At 49.9% G+C, this 19,248-nt stretch overlaps 1 protein-coding gene across 1 annotated transcript in view; it reads right to left on the bottom strand.

The window, feature by feature from the left end:
- OTOG (otogelin) overlaps nt 1-19,248 on the bottom strand; it is an 89,823-nt gene that overhangs the window by 64,235 nt on the left and 6,340 nt on the right. The window contains exons 7-19 of the mRNA XM_047072022.1: nt 17,689-17,807; nt 16,146-16,351; nt 15,183-15,313; nt 14,809-14,915; nt 14,263-14,372; nt 13,768-13,896; nt 12,765-12,873; nt 12,418-12,464; nt 11,787-11,932; nt 5,383-5,515; nt 4,344-4,521; nt 2,177-2,301; nt 693-905 (exon numbers count right to left, since the gene is read on the bottom strand). Coding sequence (XP_046927978.1) covers nt 693-905; nt 2,177-2,301; nt 4,344-4,521; nt 5,383-5,515; nt 11,787-11,932; nt 12,418-12,464; nt 12,765-12,873; nt 13,768-13,896; nt 14,263-14,372; nt 14,809-14,915; nt 15,183-15,313; nt 16,146-16,351; nt 17,689-17,807 — 1,753 coding nt within the window. The remainder of the gene's footprint in view (nt 1-692; nt 906-2,176; nt 2,302-4,343; nt 4,522-5,382; nt 5,516-11,786; nt 11,933-12,417; nt 12,465-12,764; nt 12,874-13,767; nt 13,897-14,262; nt 14,373-14,808; nt 14,916-15,182; nt 15,314-16,145; nt 16,352-17,688; nt 17,808-19,248) is intronic.

Raw genomic sequence — 19,248 nt, 5'->3', positions numbered from 1 at the left:
AGTCTAATATGCACCACTGGTCCCATCCAATCACCTCTGGAGGAACTTTGACTCAGAGAGGGGCAGGAACTTGCCGGAGACACACAGCAATTACCCGCAGGGCTGGAACAGAACTCATGTCTCCTGACTCCCAGGATGGAGTCTTTTCCATTTATTCAACAAGCATTTGCTAAGAGCTTACTGAGCGTGGGGCCCTGTACTAGGGCTGGGGGCACAGAGACAACTAAGACGTAGAGAAGAGTGTGGCCCAGGTGTGTGTTGGAAGGGGAAGCAGGGGCCAGCTCACGCCCATCGAGCCACGAGCGCACTGAGGACGATGGGAGCCAGTGATCTTGAGAAGGCTCACTCTGGTTTTAATGAGAGGAGGCCGTGGGGAGGCTTACTAGGAAGCTTCGACCGGGGTGGTGGCAGCAGAGGTGGCAACAAGTGGGTGAATTTGCATCTCAAATCGACAAGCCTGACAGGACTTGGAGACGGACTGGCACTGGCGGCGAGGGTAACAGAGAAGCAGCCATGTGCCACATGCCCTTGTGTCAGGTTTGGGTGGCCAAGGGGATGGAGAACACGGGAGAAGCAGTTTGTGAGGTGGAGGTGTTAGGCTGCAGGGGCGGGAGGGGCAGGTGGACCCTTGAGTCTGGAGCCCAGGATCTTCCAGTGACCCTCACGTAGAGGCACATGTGTGGGGCACTCACCACAGGCTGGCAGGTGGGCGCGGAAGTCAACAGGGAGCCCGTGGCGCCGGCAAAGGTGAGCATAGTGGGCCAGCGTGGCACACAGGCAAGGCTGCCCGCAGCGGCAGGCGTCCTGGCGGCACTGCTCAAAGTAGGGCACGGGGCTCAGGTACACCGAGCAGGGCGCAAACAGCTCCCCGGTGAGCACGCTGCAGGACTGCACCGCATAGGAAGCTGGAGATGGGAGGGACAGGGGCAGGGAGTGGGGGTCTGGTTTGCCTGGTGCTCCAGGCCCCAGCCTCTTCCTGCCTCCCCACAGTCCAGGGGTCTGTTGGCGTGAGAAGGTGGGTGGGAGAGAGTGTGGGTGCACAGAAGGGATGTGAGCAGGGACCTGAGCGCATGGCTGTTGGGAGTGGGTGGGTACGGTTTGGTCAGTCCAGGTGTGAGTCGGTGGCTGGCCAAGGGCATGGGTGTAAATGATTAAAGGAGAGTGAGTGGGGGCACCTGAGTGGCTCAGTCACTTGAGTGTCTGACTTCGGCTCAGGTCGTGATCTCACAGTCTGTGGGTTCGAGCCCTGCGTCCGGCTCTGTGCCGACAGCTCAGAGCCTGGAGCCTGCTTTGAATTCTGCGTCTCCCCCTCTCTCTGCCCCTCCCCCACTCGTGCTCTGTCTCTGTCTCGCAAAAATGAATAAGCGCTAAAAAATTGTTTTAAGAAAATAGAGGAGAGTGAGCATGTGTATGTGTGTTTAGTGCATTCATGCAATACATTCCATCTTGTGTGAGACATGAATCCATATGCTGGGAGGAGACACGGGAGTGAACAAAACTGACAAAATTCCTGCCCTCGTGGAGCTTACAGTGTGGTTGAAGGAGACCATCACTAAACAATTTATACGGCAAAGCAGAAGGCAAAGACCTCGGAGAGTGAGAAAGCGGGGAAGGAGGTTAGCGATCGAAGGTGGGGTGGGAGGGGCGATTGCAATTTTAAAGCAGGTGGTCAGGAAGGCCTCGGTGGCAAGATGAAGTCTGAACAAAAAGTTGAAAGAGGTGAGGGACTTTAGTGAGGAAGAGCATTCTAGGTGGAAGGAACGGGGAAGAGCATTCTAGGTGGAAGGAACGGCAGGTGTAAAGGCCCAGAGCAGAGAGTAGAGCTGGCTGTGCAGAAAGGACAGCAAGGAGGCCCGTGTGGCCGGAGCAGAGTTGGGGGTGCAGGGGGAAGGGCAGAGAGGCTAGGGCCTGGTGGGGCCACTGTGAGGGCTTAGACTTTTGCCTTGAGATGGGAGAGCCAGTACAAATGTGTGTCTACGTGGCAGTGATAGAGCGTGAAGTTTCTGTCTGCCTGACCCTTACCAGAAGGGAACCACGGTCCCCTCTCTGCAGCTCCACCTTTTCTTATCACTCCTGCCCAACCCGACCAGCCTCCTCAGGCCCAGAGTTCCCATCTCACTCCTCTCAAACCAGTCCCACCTCACCCCACTCCCCCCTCCCTCTCCCCTCACCTCACCTGCTTGCAGGTGCACATCACAGGGGTCCAGAGGGGAGCCAGAGACCAGCGGGGAGCAGGCGGACAGAGTTTTCCACGAATTGCCAAAGAGTTGTGGGGTACTCTCAGGCACACCCACTGGGGACCTGCAGTCATGGCACAGCCACATTCACACACTTGGTCGTGTGGACCCAGGTGGACATACAGCATACACCCAGATAAGTATCTATCTACTCCTGTATACACACATAGACCAAGCATGAGCACACACACTCAGAGGCGCATATGTACCCACCCAAAGGCGTAACACCCACAGGCCTATATACACCACTTGCACATGCCCTCAACATACACACACACAGCACAAGTATCTGCCAAACATGTAAACAGACAAGAGGGTCTACACAGTCACATTCAAACACATACAGTTATGGATGTGCGCGCACACACACACACACACACACACACACACATCATATCACATAACATCACATTTAACAGGCTCCAAAGGGACTCAAAACTGGCTTAGGGCCGGCCACACGTTACCCTATCTTCACCACCCGCCCCCCAGCTCTTCATGTCAGAAAGAGAGAAACAGGGATACCATGAGCCAAACTTCACTGGATTAAGACTTCCTCCTCCCTTTTCCATAAGCAGTTCCCAAAAGCTCCTTTGCGCCCCTCACCTTTCTCTCTAGGTAGGAAATAGTCACACAAGAGGTAATAAAGGAAGGAAGGGAGGAAGGAAGGAAGGAAGGAAGGAAGGAAGGAAGGAAGGAAGGAAGGAAGGAAGGAAGAAAAAACGTGTCTCCTAGACATCACCAGTCTCCCAGAGTCACCAAACTCGAGGAGATGGTAGACTGGAGACAACATAGCATGCACGGGGTGGGGCAGGTTCTGTGTGACACTCAGCATGCCCGCACTACTGCTCCAGAGCAGTGAGAGCACCCAAGTTATACCCAGCCACTGTTCTGCCCAGAGTTCACATTCAGGAAGGTGGCAGGCAGCCCACACACTAAATCAGGGTCGTCTGTCCCCCACCACTCCGGCCAGCCGCCCTAACATCAGTCCCACCAGGCAAGACAGCAGAATGCTACATTTTTTAATGTGCATGCATTTAAAAGGTCTCAGTTTTGGGGCACCTTGTTGGCTCAGTTGGTCAAGCATCCAACTTCAGCTCCGGTCATGGTCTCATGGTTCGTGGCTTTGAGCCCTGTAATGGACTCTGGGCTGACAGCTCGGAGCCTGGAGCCTGCTTCAGATTCAGTGTCTCCCTCTCTCTCTGTCCCTCCCCTACTTTCTCTCCCTCTCTCTCTCAAAAATAGATAAACATTAAAAAAAAAGTAAAGCTCAGTTTCTTTTTATTCTTGTTTTTCTGAATGAATCTGAGTTCTCATTTCTGGCTGAAGATAGTGTCTCCTGTTTACTTCTGCATCACCTAATGCATGTCACTTGAAAAATTGGCCAGAACCTCTAGCCTTCAAGATCAACCCCTTATTCTCCTTTCAGGAAAGTCTGACTCTTGTCCCCTCCCAAGTTTCTAAACTGTATCCATGCTCAGATAGTCCTTCTGTCAACCTAGGAAACAGCCTTCCCCTGAACATGGGAGGCACACACGGTGCAACCCTTAAGAACCAAGCAGGAAAGACATGTAGCTTAGACTGACCTGGGATAGAAAGCAGGATTTTTGGAATCATTGGTTCACAGGGGGCTTATGCTCATCTAAAGGTGCTCACAGTCAATTAAAACAAGGAAAACCATGAGCCAAATCAAACGCAGCCTGAGGTCCACCAATTTTAAGACCTCATTATAAAACAGTATTTCTCAAGGTATGGTCCACAGATCTCAAGGTATGGTCTGCAGATCTCTTATGCTAGAATTGCAGTGGTTACTTATTAAAAGTAGAATTCGTGGGCCCCAACCCAAATCAGATACTCCAGAAGTAGAACCCAGGAATCAGCATTTTAACAAGCTCTCCAGGTGAGTCTTTTGCACAGAGAAGACTGTGGGCCACAGCCTTAAAGAAATACGCTTAAATTTAAATGCCGAAGAATAAATAATCAATGGTGCATGCGTGGCACAGTGAGAGACCCAGGGAGTTTGCAAAAGATGTTTTCAGGCAGAGCCTCCGGATACCCGGCCTTCCGGGGCCCCACCCTCTCCTTCTGCTTCCGGGCATGGGCACGTACAGGAAGTCGTCCTGCGTGTTGCCGTTGAAGGTGCCACAGAGGCCCACGGTGTCTTCCACCCATCGCTGGTCCACCTGCAGGTAGAGCCGCAGTCCTTGGCGGTCGTAGAGCACCCGCACGCCCACGTTGGTCCTCACCCGCAGGAACATGGAGGACAGCCTCCGGATCTCAAAGGCGTCTGGGCACAGAACCAGAAAAGGGATGTGGGAAGTTCTGCCAACATGCACCCACCCACCGCCCCAAACTGCATGGTCCTCACTGACCTGGATACCCAGCACAGTGTTCACACCCAGTGAAGCCCTGCTAAGGAGTTAGTTTGGGAAGCCTTGAGGAAATCCTGTTCAGTGATGAAACAGAACCCAGAGACAACTGACCACAGCAACCTAAAATTTTTTTTTTTTTTTAGCACCAAGTGCCAGTTAAAGCCTTGCCTGCATAAGGAACTGATATATTTCCTTCTGTAGCAAAGGAGAATTCTGATAACTACCCATTTTTTTCACAATGGCCACCAGGAAGCTCACAATATGATTTTAGATTCAATTGTAGTGAAGTTTTCACCTCTTGTGGCATGCATTTCTTTGGCCTCTTTACACCTCTCCCCCTGCATCCCCACTCAATCTTGAACCCCTACTTTTTTTTTCTTATTCATTTTCTCTGGTGCTATTTTATTTCTTAATAGTTTTTGCATTTTTGTTAGATGTGCTTCCTATGAGCTACCACTGATCCCTTGTGGAGTCAGATAGGATAATAAGTAATTACAAAATAAAATAGGGATAGAGAACAGCCTCATTCATATCCTTATGTTAGGAGAAGGCATCATACTGCTGAGATGCCTAGTGTCATGTTGGGATGGGGACAAAGACCATCTTACAAGTCCAGAGTCCATGTTCCTGGGACCAAGGTGCCCTCTGGCCCAATTCACCCAATGCTAAAATGTGAGCTCTTGCCCATGTGGCAGTGCCTTTGGCCAGAGACAGTGCTTGGAAGAAGAGGCCTGGGCAGCCAGCTCCCAGTTACTTCTTGTCCATGAAAGCCATACCATCCGTGTAGGGTGGGGTGACCTTGTACTGGTCAAACAGAAGGACATCCCCCGCTTGGGTCAGGGTCACCTGCCTCCGAGGGTCCTGATGCAGAATCACTGACACTGACTGGACACAGACTCCGTCCTGGTTCTGGAGAAAGAGGAAGGCAAATAGGGCAGAGTTAGTCTGTCTGTCCTGCTGGTCCCAAAAGAGGCCCCAAGATTGGGTATTCTAGTGCAGTTTGAGGTCAGAGACAGGCTGAGACGGAACCCCCAAAGGACATTAGGAGTCCTCTAACCAAATGCTCTCATCTGGGAATGGGAAGGCAGAGGCTAAGATTGGAGAAGGTTGGCAGAGCTGGGATAATGCAAATAAAAAGACAGTCAAGTCTTAGGCTATCTATGACAGAGAGCAGAGATAGACCCCCCCCCCCCGGATGGCCCAGAGTCTAGCCTCAGAAACACTGGCCTCCCCACTCAACTACAATACAGGACTTTAATTTCATCCTTTTACAGGTGTTTATATAGCTCTTTCCATGTGTCACATCCTGCAGAGTATCAAGCTCTACTCATAGGCAGGCAGGAAATGAGCTAATAATATCTGGGCCTCAGGTTCTCATCTCTGAAATGGGTAGTACACGTTGGGCCCATTCATACCTCCTTCCACAAGAAGACATCCATACAACCATACAGTGATGAACATGACAGATATAGTCCCGGGCCTCATGGAGAGTACATATTTGTGTGGGACACAGACACTAAACAAGTAATTACAAAGTTGGTTTTTAAATTACTGCTGAGATCAGTGCTACAAAGAGGTGTAAGGTGCTAGGAAAGCATATAGTGAAGGAACAAGATTTAGTTTGCAGAGGCAGGAAAGGTCATCCTTAGGGAAAGATAATGATGATGTAAAAATCATAACAAAACTCTTAGTAATACTATAATTTATTATAATAACAGCTAACTTTATTTCATTTAAAGAAATTTTTTAATGTTTTTTTACTTTTGAGACAGACAGACCTTGAGTGGCGGAGGGGTAGACAGAGAGGGAGACACAGAATCCAAAGCAGGTTCCAGGCCCCATGCTGTCAGCACAGAGCCTGAACTGGGGCTCAAACTCATGAACCGCAAGATCATGACCTGAGCCAAAGTTGGACGCTTAATTGACTGAGCCACCCAGGCGACCCTAATAGCTAACTTTAGAGTTACTATGTTACTATGTTACTATGTTACTATGTTACAGGTTACTATTCTCATCTTTTTTACATGTATTTACTCACTTAATTCTCATAGCAGTCTTATGTAGTAAGTACCACTAACAACCTCACTTTGCAGATCAGAAGACTGAGGCACAGGAAAATGTGACAGTTGAGCTGAGATCTGAAGGGTACAGAGAAGGTAGCTGGGCAAAGAGAGAAGGCAAGAAGGGGGATACCAGGGATAGTGAACAGGCTATACAAAATTCCCTGACACAAGAAGTACATAAAAGTACATTAAAAAAGTACATCCAAGTACATCAAAGAAGACCAGAGGGCCAGAGCCCACTGAGAAAAGTGGTTTAAGGTAAATTCTTCAAGAGGTAGGCAGAGGCCAGCTTAGGCAGAGCTTTGTAATATTTTAGGACTTTATCCTAAGTCCAAAGACAGCCAAAGAAAGTATAACCTGAAAGTGATATAATCAAACAGCGACATGAGGAAAGAACTAGAACTTGAAACTTTTCAGGAAGGCATTATGCAACAAGCTACAACCTTTCTTCCAAGCTCCTTCCCAAGGAGACATAAAATCCCTGAAACAGCTCAAAACCATTGTGTCTAAAACATCACCTTCTTTGTCAAGCCCACTCATCCTCTGGTCCCCTCTGGACATGTCATTGGTGCAGGAAGAAAGTCTGCACCCTTTAGTCAAAGTCTCAGGCTCAAGTCTTGATGTCACTGAAAGCTGAGACCTTAAAGACCTCATTTAAGTTACCTAAACCTCAGTTCTCTCCTTGTGAAATAGAGATAGGACAATACTTGGTTGGTCCTGCCTGGTTTGATAGTGAGAAAAAAAGTGTTCATGGAGGGGTGCCTGGGTGGCTCTGTCAGTTGGGCATCTGACTCTTGGTTTTGGCTCTGGTCATGATCCCAGGGTCATGGGATCAAGTCCCGCACCATGCTCTGCACTGAGTATGGAGCCTGCTTGAGGTTCTCTTTCTCTCTCTCTCTCTCTCTCTCTCTCTCTCTCTGCCCCTCTCCCCTACACACACACACACACACACACACACACACACACACACTCTAAAATTAAAAAAATTAAATTTTTAGGAAAGAAAATGTGCATGGAATACTTTGGAGGTTGCATTTGTCAAAGCCCAGAGAACTTTATAGCATAAAGAGTGAACCCTAATGTAAACAATTAAAAAAATCATGGAGGAAGTCAGAGGATCTCAGGATGGAATGCAGACTGTGACCAAAGAATCTAACTGTACAGCTATACAAAACTACCTCACTGACGGGGGTGCAGGGAAAGGTGTTGACCTAAGAAGCCTTGGAAATAAGTGGAGTTTGTAAGACTAAAAGCAAAAGAAACTATGCATAAGCACTGTACTCTAGTTGATAAAGTTCTTTCCCGTGGAGGTATGGATTAATAATTCTGGTACTTCTATACATGTATACTGGAATTGAACAATTAGATAATTAGATGGAGGACAATGGAAACCATATTTCTCACTGTTGGAGTGGGTGTTTATAAGCAAGGGGCAGGATAAGCAAGGGGAGACTAGAATGACCCATGTGGCAATGGATTAGAGTTGGAACATCAATATGAGCTCCTTCTTAGCATATAGATATAGAGGGCTACTGATAGATTATCTATAGTTATGTGTATATATATTGGTTATACAAGGATATTCATAGGTTATACATATTATTTCCTTTTTCTATCAGCTGAGAGGATCTAAAAGAAATGATACCCCAGTAGCAACGAGCACACCCAGTACCCCAGATCTTGGTGTCTAATACGATTCTCCAAAAGGAGCCCAGAGCATCTGATAATACTTTTTCAGGAATGGCTGATTCCAGGAATGTAACAGGAAATATGCAAGATGAGCCTGGTGCATCTTATAGGACTATAAAGTAAGGCAGTAGGCAGCACGCGCGCGCGCACACACACACACACACACACACACACACACAATGATGGGGGTATACCAAAGGGACCCAAGAGCCAACTGAAAGACTACCCAATGGTTCAAGCTGGAAAAATTTGAGTAACAAAATAAAAAAGGAAGTATTGGTTCTTATCCAAAGTATAAAATAAATATCCCGGGTCCATGCTGACATAAATAAATGATTGACAAAAAAAATATGTCGAGGGAAAAAAAGACAAATTTCCTATGCAGAAAAATTCCAACTAATGTATGTAGATTCTCTGCCTTCAAGGAGAGGGAGCATAACTCCTTACTCTTTAACTGTGGGCTGACTTCTTTCAAAGAGAACAATATGGTAAGGGGGAAAAGAGGAGTAGCGTTACAGAGGAGGATGTGACAAACACTGCCTCAGCCAAATGACCAAGGTCAACCTCAATAGTGATAAACCATGTTGGTATATGTATCCTTGATAAGATGTGATGAAAATAGCAATTTACCTCTTATCTTCCTCCCCTAAATCCCTAACACCATTCTAACCATGAGAAAAGCATACAAATCCCAACAGAGGGGCATTCTACAAAATATCTGACCAGTACTCCTCAAAACTTCCAAGTTAACCATAAATAAGGTCTTAGTAAACTGTAACAGCAAGGAAAAGCCCAGGAGACACAATGACTAAATGTAATGTAGTATGTTGGAACAGAAAAAAAAATGACAGGTTTAAAAATAAATAAGAAATATGAGTAAGGTGCAGACTTTAGTTAATGATAATGTACATAACGAACATTGGTTCAGTATTTGTAACAAATGTACCATACTAATGTATGAGGTTAATAACAGGAGAAATTGGGTGTGAGATATATGGGAACTCTGTGTACTACCTTTGCATTTTTCTGTAAAATCTAAAGCTGCTCTAAAAAAATAAGGTCTACTTTAAAAATACTTCAAAGGCTATAAACACTACCCTGATTTGGGGGTGGGTGTATAAGGAAGCTGTGACAGGCTTTCTGGACTTCCAGCCTTGGGTCTGGCTCAGCTCCCCCTCCTGCTGGCTGGGGGTCGTCAAGACTGCCCCAAGCCTCTGTTAGGCCTGTCTTATCAGATTTCAAATGGGGAGAATCATAGTGACCACTACGTGGGGGTATTTTGAGCCTTAAACTAGATGTCAAATGCAAAACTGATTAGTCAAAGTTTAAAGTACTGTGCAAATACTTTCTCATCATCATCCTCTCTATTAACATTCTCACCCTACCCACTTCTGTTCACCCGGGGTTGAAGTCGTGGCTTCCCCTTTGACTCTTCCTGCTTCTCTCCCACACACCTGGCACTTTATCAGCCAGTCAGCCAGTTGCCATAGTCCTCCTGCATCTGCCTTAATGTATTTTAGAACATTCCACCCTGTTGCTTTTTCTCATATGATCGAATCCTCCTGGATTGCCCTTCCTCCCCATCCTCACACATACATATCTTATTTCTATTTACATTTTTGGCCCAATTTTTAGGTCCTTCAGCTCAAATGCCACCTCGACCATGAGGCTTTCTTCTGACCTATAGGAATATTTCTTGCTCCACAGACAGCCCCTCTGATGGCACTGCTCTTGTATCTCACAGAGAAGCAACTGACCTGAGGACGTGATTGACTCCCTGATTGGGCTGCAAGCTCCTGGTGGCTAGGACCAGGGGCTGACTCATCTGTGTAACCCTCACTGTGCCCAGCACAGAGCTGGCACAAGGCTGGCCCTCCACTGGTTCATCAGTGTGGATGAAGTCACAAGGAAGAGAACTGGCCCGTGGTAAAAGGAATGTGCTATCAAGAGGCACTATTCGGGGGCGCCTGGTGGCTCAGTGGGTCAAACGTCCAACTTCGACTCAGGTCATGATCTCATGGTTCGTGAGTTCGAGCCCCACATCGGGCTCTGTGCTGACAGCTCAGAGCCTGGAGCTTGCTTCGAATTCTGAGTCTCCCTCTCTCTCTGCCCCTTGCCCAGTCACACACACACTCTCTCTCTCTCTCAAAAGTAAATAAGCATTAAATAAACAAAAGAGGCACTGTTCAGCAGTGAAGCAAGTTACCTCAGGCCGACGCTGGCCAGCCACCATCCAGAACATGGTGGAGAAGGAGCTGGTAAGGGATCCCCAAGGTCCCATAGCCCTCAGGTACTCAAAGACTCTAGAACTTTGTAAATGGGGAGGAGTCCCACTGGGCTATGTCTGTTTGCTTTGCTTTTTCTATTGCCACTCTCAAGATGTGATGGGAGTGACCCAGCTTTTGAGGACAAGTATTCATTCTTCCAACTCAGAGAGCAGCCAAGGGCAGATCCAGGCCATTCTCTGGCAGATAGAGGGGAGGGGATCACTCAGGCTTCAAGAGGAAGAAAGCCCAGCCCTCTACCTCATCCTCAGCTCAGCCTGGGTCCCCAGGGCCACGGAGGGACACCTGTAGGTGATGTCTGCTCACCCACCTGACGTCACTGGGTGTGGAAAAGGCAGGCAGGGAGCTGGGCTTTGGGGGCAGCTGCCCTGGCTATGGGTGTGAACCCTTTGTCCTATTGTGCAGGAAGGAGCTTGAGTGGAGTCCCAATCAGGGCTTGTGGGGTCAGCTCAGGGAAAATGCAGTCCCTGAGAAACAAACAGACTTATAACTACCCCAGACCTGCAAGCTGGCCATTTTCTCAGTTATGTGCACAAGTGGCCGACACAGCTCAGGGATCACCTCCTCTAGGAAGTCTCTCCTGATCTACCCCTTCTCCCACCTGGCATCCAGGTAAAACAAGAACCAGGAGAAGCTCCTACATGGAGACCTACCCTGTAATGTCCATGTTATTACAGCTCCTACAACATAGTGGATTATGCGGTGAGTTATCTGCTCGACCCACCAATCTGCGAGGCCCAGGAAGGCAGAGCCAGATCTAATTCATCCCAGTCTCCGAGACCCAACATAGCTTCTGGCACAAAAATTAGTTCAGTATTTGCTGAATGAATAAATGAACAAATGAGTGAATACAGAGATGTTGAAGGCATAATCCAAGGAAGCAGAGAAGATTTAGTTGAATTAGACCCATTTTAGAGATTTTTTTAAAACACTGAGGCCCAGGAAAGGGAAATGGCTCTCAGCTCTCAGATGTTCTAGAGACAGAACCTAGCCTCCTGCCCCCTGGCTCTGCCCAGAAAGAACAGACATCAGGGTGAGTGGGTTGTGGAAAACCTGGGGCCCTGCCCTAAATCCTTCAGCCTCTCTAGGGGGCAGAGAGCAGGGGTGGCTGGCTGGATTGGGCCTGAGGTCCCCAGCCCTTACCAGGCCACAGGGGGCATTCTGCAATGTCACTGTGAAGGTGCCTGAGGAGCGGCTTTTGGCCAGGATGTACTGACACGTGGCAGGGAACGTGTACCGGCGGCCGTCAAAGGTGGTGAAATGGATGTCGCCAGTCACTGAACACTCGGCTGAGGGGCAAAGAAAGGTGGCTGACACATGGGAGCTGCCCCATGGGGACTGCCTCTGCCCTGCAGGCTCTGAGCATGAGGAAGAGACAGCACTCTGTCCTTAGGAATCAGGGCAGTGTTTGGAGCCCTGGCCTTCCTTTTGACACTCAGGCCACTGGGGAGATGCAGGCCTGTCCCCAGCAGCCCACCTGAAGGTAGATGCAGCCCTGCCCTGGGCATCCCCCTCTGACAGGAGACCAGGCCCTGAGCTTGGAGACCAGTCTCCATCCAAGCCCCCCAAGCTCAGGAAGGTCCTTAGACAGACCCCCCAAAACCCTCCCTGACAGGAGGCAGAACAATCCCTTAAGCAGGCAAAGCAGCTCTGAAGAAACAAAGTGGGGCAAGCTGAACCAATGGAACTGCAGGCCTGGCCCCCAGGTCCTCCCTGCCCAAAAAGCTGAGAGACCAGAGGAAGGGGGTAGAGTCCAAGGTGGGGTCAAGCGTACCTGGGCAGACAGATGTGCTGCACACCCACTTGCCCGCAGTGCATGTGCTGAAACACAGAGATCAAGGAGGCAAGTCTCACCTCTCCAGGCCTGGGATAGATGCTGGAGGATAGCAGGGTCCACAGAGCTCCTGTCCCCAGCCCTCAGTCTTCCCGTCTCTAAAATGGGTGGTAGAGATTCCCCCATCTCCAGGGGTTGGATTAAATGAGATCGCCTGGGACTCAGAGATGCTGAGTGAGTGCCCCCATATTGCCAGGGGTCCCAGACCCCAGATGGATAGCCCTGGTGGAAAACCCTGGAAGTCACCACTGCCCACCCCACCCCCACCCCTTGCTGTGGACACAGACCAGGCATTGCAGTCTTCTTTCACCACAGAGCCAGTTGGGTACAGGGTCCCATGGAACTCACAGGGACATTCAGCTGGTGCCACGCAGTCCCCATCCTCAAAGATCAGCCCTAGGGTCACAGGAAAGGCCCACTTAACTCACCTCCACTCCTGTTCATAGACCGTTCATGGCTGTCCAGGGCCTATGACAAAGATCCCTTTATCCAAGTTTTCACCACTGAACCCACTTTCAAGTTTTCTCCTGCATAAATCCTTGGCTCAGGCCAGATCTGAATCTCCTCTGGGCAAATAATCTCACCTCCAGACCTCTTCAGAGAACCACCTCCCCAAGCAACCTGCATGCTGACTAGCTTCTCTTCTCCACCTCCCAAAAGCCTGTCGCTGCATCTAGAACCAGTTTAGGTGCCATCTCCTCCAGGAAGCCTGACAATCTCTCCCTGACAATCTCTCCCCCGACTGAATTCCTATGTCTCTTCTTGTCTGAACCCCTGAGCTGATCCTCACTACATTATGCCTTAGACTGGAGTCGTAGGTATACGTGACTTATCACTGCAACCAGATTCTGACCCCTAAAGTCAATGACTATATCTCCACATTTTTTTTATCCCAACAACCCCTGCCTAGCCGAATGGGCTACACGCTACAGATGTGTGGCAAATGTATACCCCCTCAAAACCAGTGCATTTATATCCCATACAAAACAGCATGTGAACGAATGTTTAAACAAACACATATGTGATAAATGAACAAGTGAATGAATGAATGACTTGTTCTCATCTATACACAGTCCCGATGAAATTAGATACCCTGATGAACTTCTCAAGAGCCACAGTTCCACCCCCATCCTCAACCCCCTTAAGCCAGTCATTCGTTTATTCACTTATTAGTTGTGTGCTCCTTGTTTCACTCATCCCACAAACAGGCATCCTCTGAGCCCCTGCTTTGGGCTCGTGCGTGCCAGCCCAAGAAGATGCTGCCAGGCACCCGCTCCACCCTTGGCATACCATCGGGGCAGTAACAGCCGTCCACACAGGCGATCTCGCTGTCCACACAGGATGCCTGGGACTGGCAGGAGGCAGGGCAGCAGGCGATGCATTCGTTGTAGGTAAAGGCCTTCTCCTTGCAGTGCACGGCTTGGGAGGAAGGGAGCAGTCCATCCAGTCCCATCGGCTCTGCCAGGACACACCCACCCCCTACTCCAGGGAGGGAGGGAGGACTGTGATTTTCCTGTTCCCCTAGTCCCCCTGGGTAACCAGAAAGTTGGCAAGAGCCTGGGAGGCTCTGAGAACCACCCTCATCTCACTCTGTGGCCCTGGGCCAGTCCCTCCACTCTGAGCCTGTTTTCTCATCTGCCACATGGGGCCTCACGGCTTCCAGCTCTGACAACTGTGGTTCTAAGCAGGACAGGACGTTGAGCTGAGGCCTGATGAGGCCACCCCCAGCCTCAGGGCAGAGATTGTCTGAACCTCTCCCTGCCCCCACCACCAGGATACACCTACCACATTGCCGGAGCTGGGTCCTCCAATCCTGCAGGGGCCGCCCCGCCTGGGCACACGCTCGGGCATACTCTGCCAGCGCCCGGCACCAGGTGGCTTCATCACCCACTGCTCTGTGCAGGGAAACCGAGGGTCACACCGGAGCCCAATCTCTCACCAGCCCTCCAGAACCCTGTAGAGACTGCCAGGGCTCAGGGCACGCACCCCTCCTTGTCCCACAGCTAGGAAAGGGAGACTGGGAAGGTATCTAGGTATACAGATGGAGGCAGGACACCCGGGTTCTAGTCCCAATATTGGCATTGACTTGTTTGACCCTGAGGGTGTCAGTCTCCATTTCTGGGCTTCAGAGAATAGGGAAACTCTTCTGCCCCATTCTGCCCCACCTATGCAGATAAGAATTTCTGAGGTTTTGGAAGTGCATCTGTCGGGGCCTGGGATTATCAGGCTCAGTGGCCCACATGCTGAGACCACCCGCCCGCCCCGTCCCTCAGTACTGGGACAGGTCTCCCCACAGCCCAATACCAGCTCCAGTCCTGGTTGCCTACTCACTGGCAGAGGTCACTGGTACAGCTGGCTGTGAAGGGAAGAGGGCTGACGTAGGCATGGCAGGCATCAAAGGGGGGTCGCAGCAGTGCCTCGCACCGGTCGTACACACCCTGGGGAAAGAGCCAGGGGCCAGAGCTGGGAGCTGGCAAGGCCACTCACAGCCCTCTGACTTCACCCACCCCTACACAGAACCCCAATTTGAGGCCAAGGGAGAGAAAGAGGATGATGGAGGGAAAAGGGATGGGGCCATAGGCACAAACAACCCTGGGCTCCTGCAGCCAGTGACTTTCTAAGAGATAGACAGGAAACCTAAGCCAGACACTAGGATGAGGGGTAAGGGGAGGGTGGGGAGTAGGCATTCTCCCCAGGGTCCAGACCTGCATGGTTCCCGGGCTCTGCTGCAGACACGGTGGGCGAGGCAGGGAGGCAGTTGTAGGCCTTGGAGGCTGGTTGGGGGCTTGTTCCTGCCAGCTGTGCACAAACTCAGCCACATCGTCGGTCAGCTTCCCTGGAAGGGAGAACTAGCATGATCACAGGTGGGTGTGACAGGGGAGGAGGGGAGAAGCCGCACAGGGCTCTGAAGGAGGGCAGGTGGAGCCGAAGAGATACCAAAAGCGGACAAGGAGTTGAAGAACCCAGCCTCTTGGCTCCCATCCCAGTTTGCATTTCTCAACAGAGCCACTCTCCTGAGAAAGCTGGTGGTGATAGTCAAGAATACTCAAGAACCTGTAGTAGCTCCCTACTCTCCAAACTCAGGGGAGGCAACTAGTATGTGAGCCTGGACAAGCTCTCTCCAAGCCTCAGTTTTGCCCTATGTGAAATGGGCAAATAATCCCCCACCATGGTATTATTGCCAGGACAGTATGAGATGATGCGTGTTAAGTGTTCAGTATGTTGTGGGTGCTCAAAGGTGTCACTTCCCTTCTTGGGAAGCCAGAGTCACCATGATTTGGCCCTGCATGCTTCACTTTTACTTCTTACCACTCCTCTATAGGTATCTTCAGCTCCCACGGGGCCCTTTCTCTTCCAGGCTCTCTCTGGCCTTCTGCTCCTGCCCCCATCCTACACTCACAGTGTGTGCTTAATATCCTACCTAGCAAAGTGCCCTTTAGATCCTTACACAACCCTAGTAGGAGTGGTCTTTATGACTCTTTTACCCACAAGGAAATGGAGGTTGAGTGGCCACACACTTGGTAGGAAGGGGCCCTGACCCCCCACTGGGTCTTTAGTACCATGGGTACTGCCCCAAGACCTCTCCCACCCTTCCCAGCCTGACCTCCACCCAACCTCCTCCCTACTTCCATCCAAACCCCTCGAAGGCCACTTGCCCTGCACCTCACCATAGCTGGTCACCAGGTCATCCTGAGGGTCGGCATTGTTGTTCCCACACAGCCCACGAGTCCAGCCCAGGAACTCTGGGCTCATCTTGATGTAGACGGCTGAGGCACCATCCCAGGCCAGCGTGAAGGCAGACTGATGCCGCACAAGGACGTAGCCAGCAAGCCTCTGCAGACTCACGCTCCCCATCACATGTGGCAGTTGGACTCTGCAGGGCACAGCCCAGAGCTTCTGGGTGTTCACATCACCCCCACTCACCCAGTCCCGTCACCAAAGGACCCGCCAGCCCCACACCTGCAGGAACCATCATGTACCCAGCGCTTGCCTCGTCCACATGCAACTGGTACCATGTGAATCTGAGGCCCCCACTTTCCCACCTGACTTCCTGGGCATCTGAGGCCCACCATCAGGGAGAGATTCTTTTGTCTTTGGTGTTTAAAACTTGCTTTTTAAATTTGCAATTTCCCTGGCAGGGATAAATCTTAGAGTGTCTGAAGTTGCTAGATCCTTTCTCCTGGATGGGAGAAATGGTATAAGCGGACATTTACTTGTTTTGTGTGTTTGTTTGGGGCTTTTTTTTTTTTTGGTGGGGAGCAAGAAAGGCATAAGAAGAGAAAGAGGCTGAGGGATATGGAAAACTAGGAGTGGAAGAAAAGATGGAGAGCCATTGCAGTCCCAACCACATTCCCAGTTTTACTGGGACGAGGTCTCCCAGCCAGTCTGGAATTTGGCAACTTTCAATCCACCAGAAAATCAGGAAAAGAAAATTAAAGAAGAGTCTAACCAGCCAAAACTGGTACCCAAAGATCCATATACCAATCTTTTCTTCACAGGAGAAACACCTGGGCTTTCAGGTTTACATTCAGCGCCAGAAACCTTGGTTACCCAGTTTCCAGATTTGAAGCAGGAAATGACAATGGGAGAAGGGTCATTGCAGGAAGACCCCTTCCCCCAACCCAGCAGCAACATGAAGTGACAGCAGCTAGCAAAGGAAGGAAAGGACAGTGAAGACAAGAGACAAGACAGATTTCAGAAAGAACCATGGTCTGGACCATCTGGTGTGGGGGCAAAGAGTCCTTATTCCTCTGGTCCCAGGCATCCCTGATGTCCCAGCAAGATAAATAACATTGAAATGACCCTATATCATCAGAGAAGGGTGACAGTGTGCTTAATATCTATTCAAGGAGGCTTGAACTACATATGATCCATTCACAAAGATTCCCTTAAAAATGTGAAAGAAAAGAATTGAGCATGCTTGTAGTGTTATACCCTCAACTTTATCTGGAAAATTCTGATTTGAATACCCACTGTCTGGGAAACCCATAGGGCCCTGAGTCTCCGAAAATCTTAAGGGACTCATCTTTCCACAAACCCAGCTGACTAGAAACCCAGCTGGCCTGCCAGTATGTTCCTGCTCTGATGGTGGAAACTGCTGTTTGTCCCTAGAAAACAATTTTCTTTAGGCTGGAGAAGAAAGGTACCCACCATCCCCCACCACTAGTGTCAGGGAGCAGGAGAGCTCAGGGCAGAAGGTGTTATAGTTACCTCACGCCTCCATGGGTGACCTCCTTGGCCAGACGGATCTCCTGCTCACCCGCAAAGAAGAGGCTGACAGACCTGGAGCAGGTGTAGGGGGAGGAGCCGCACTGCGGGTCGTTGTGCACCTGATTGGGGGGTTCAGAGGCCAGTGTGCAGGGCTCCCGCTACAGACCTGGCCCTGAGCTTCAGTTCTGAGCCCAGTGGCACACTGTGGAGCTTCCGCTAACGCCGATACCCTGCCCCCAGTGTGCCAAGCACCTTTCCTCTGTGATGTCTCCAGTCCCCGCAACGCCACTTGACCAGGAGGTCAGAGCTATGATTATCTGCACCTCCCAGAGGCAGCAACTAATACTCAGAGAGGTGAAGTGATGAAGGTCACACACACACAGCCAGAATTCCAACTCAGGACTGAAGGTGAAATTTCAGGGCTCTTTCCAGTACACTGTGCTGTCTCCCTATTTCTGGATTTTTTGTTTTTTGCAATCCAGGTTTTCCCATCAGATTGAAAGCCAAAGTAAAGTATTTGCTCACACAATCTCACACACACACACACACACACACACACACACACACCCCTCACATATTCACAGGGTACTCTCAATACATACACTATAAACACACTCCTACCAGGACCCTGGCAGGCACAGTCTTGTCCTTCACGGCACATATAGGCACATGTCACCCCTTGCTGCCTGTCACATATGCATCAACTCTGTCCCCTCCTCAGACAAGACCCACCCCCCAAAGCCATAGGACCCAAGAGAGGGAGGAGAACTGAGGTCCCCAGGGCTTAGGGAAAAGTCTGAAAATGTTTCTTCCCAGTGTGGAAACTCTTCCCAGGAGTAAACCTTCCACTAGATTACTGTTAAATGTGTTTAAGCAGGCTGGAGTCATTTCATCTAGAAGTGGGGCCTGTGAAAACCACCTCACAGTCTAATTAAATTTTTCAAACTTTTGGACCATGACCCATTTCTATTTCCTAAAATAGAAATGTATACATATATAAATAAAACAGAAGTTTTACAAAATAGTGTTTACTCCTATTCATGTGCAATGCATCCTTATAATATTTTCTTTCCTTTCTCTTTCTTCCTTCCTTCCTTCCTTCCTTCCTTCCTTCCTTCCTTCCTTTCTTCCAGTTGGGACTTATTAAGTTGATTTCATAATCCGCAAATGTGTGGCATCCCATTAGTCTAAGTAATTGACACATACCCATCATGAAATGACAGTCATGAAAGATCCTGATGTGTGATATCAAAGCAGAGAGGGCAGAATTGCTCAGCCCATCCAGGGCATGGTCCTTGGGGCAGGCCCTGGGCAGGTCTATGCCTGAGAGAGAAGGACACACCCAGCTAGCAGAGGGGTGACACTGAGCACTAGGATTTCCCCAAACTCCTAGCCCGCTGGCCCTAACTCAGTACTGACCGAGATGCCCCTCAGCAGAACTGGCTCCCCAAGTAGACTTTTCTCCAGATGGAGGTACTGACCAGTGCCTGAAGCGGATGCCCCACTCAACACAAGGAGCAAGCATGTAAATCAGGCCTGCCTGACAGTGAGTCTCAGACA

Source organism: Lynx rufus, unplaced genomic scaffold (assembly GCF_022079265.1).
Source record: "Lynx rufus isolate CCGP_SWC_20201006 ecotype Redwood Valley unplaced genomic scaffold, mLynRuf1.p SCAF_9, whole genome shotgun sequence".
NCBI lineage: Eukaryota > Metazoa > Chordata > Mammalia > Carnivora > Felidae > Lynx > Lynx rufus.
Note: the sequence above shows the minus strand (reverse complement) of the source record. Positions and strands in the feature narration are given on the sequence as shown.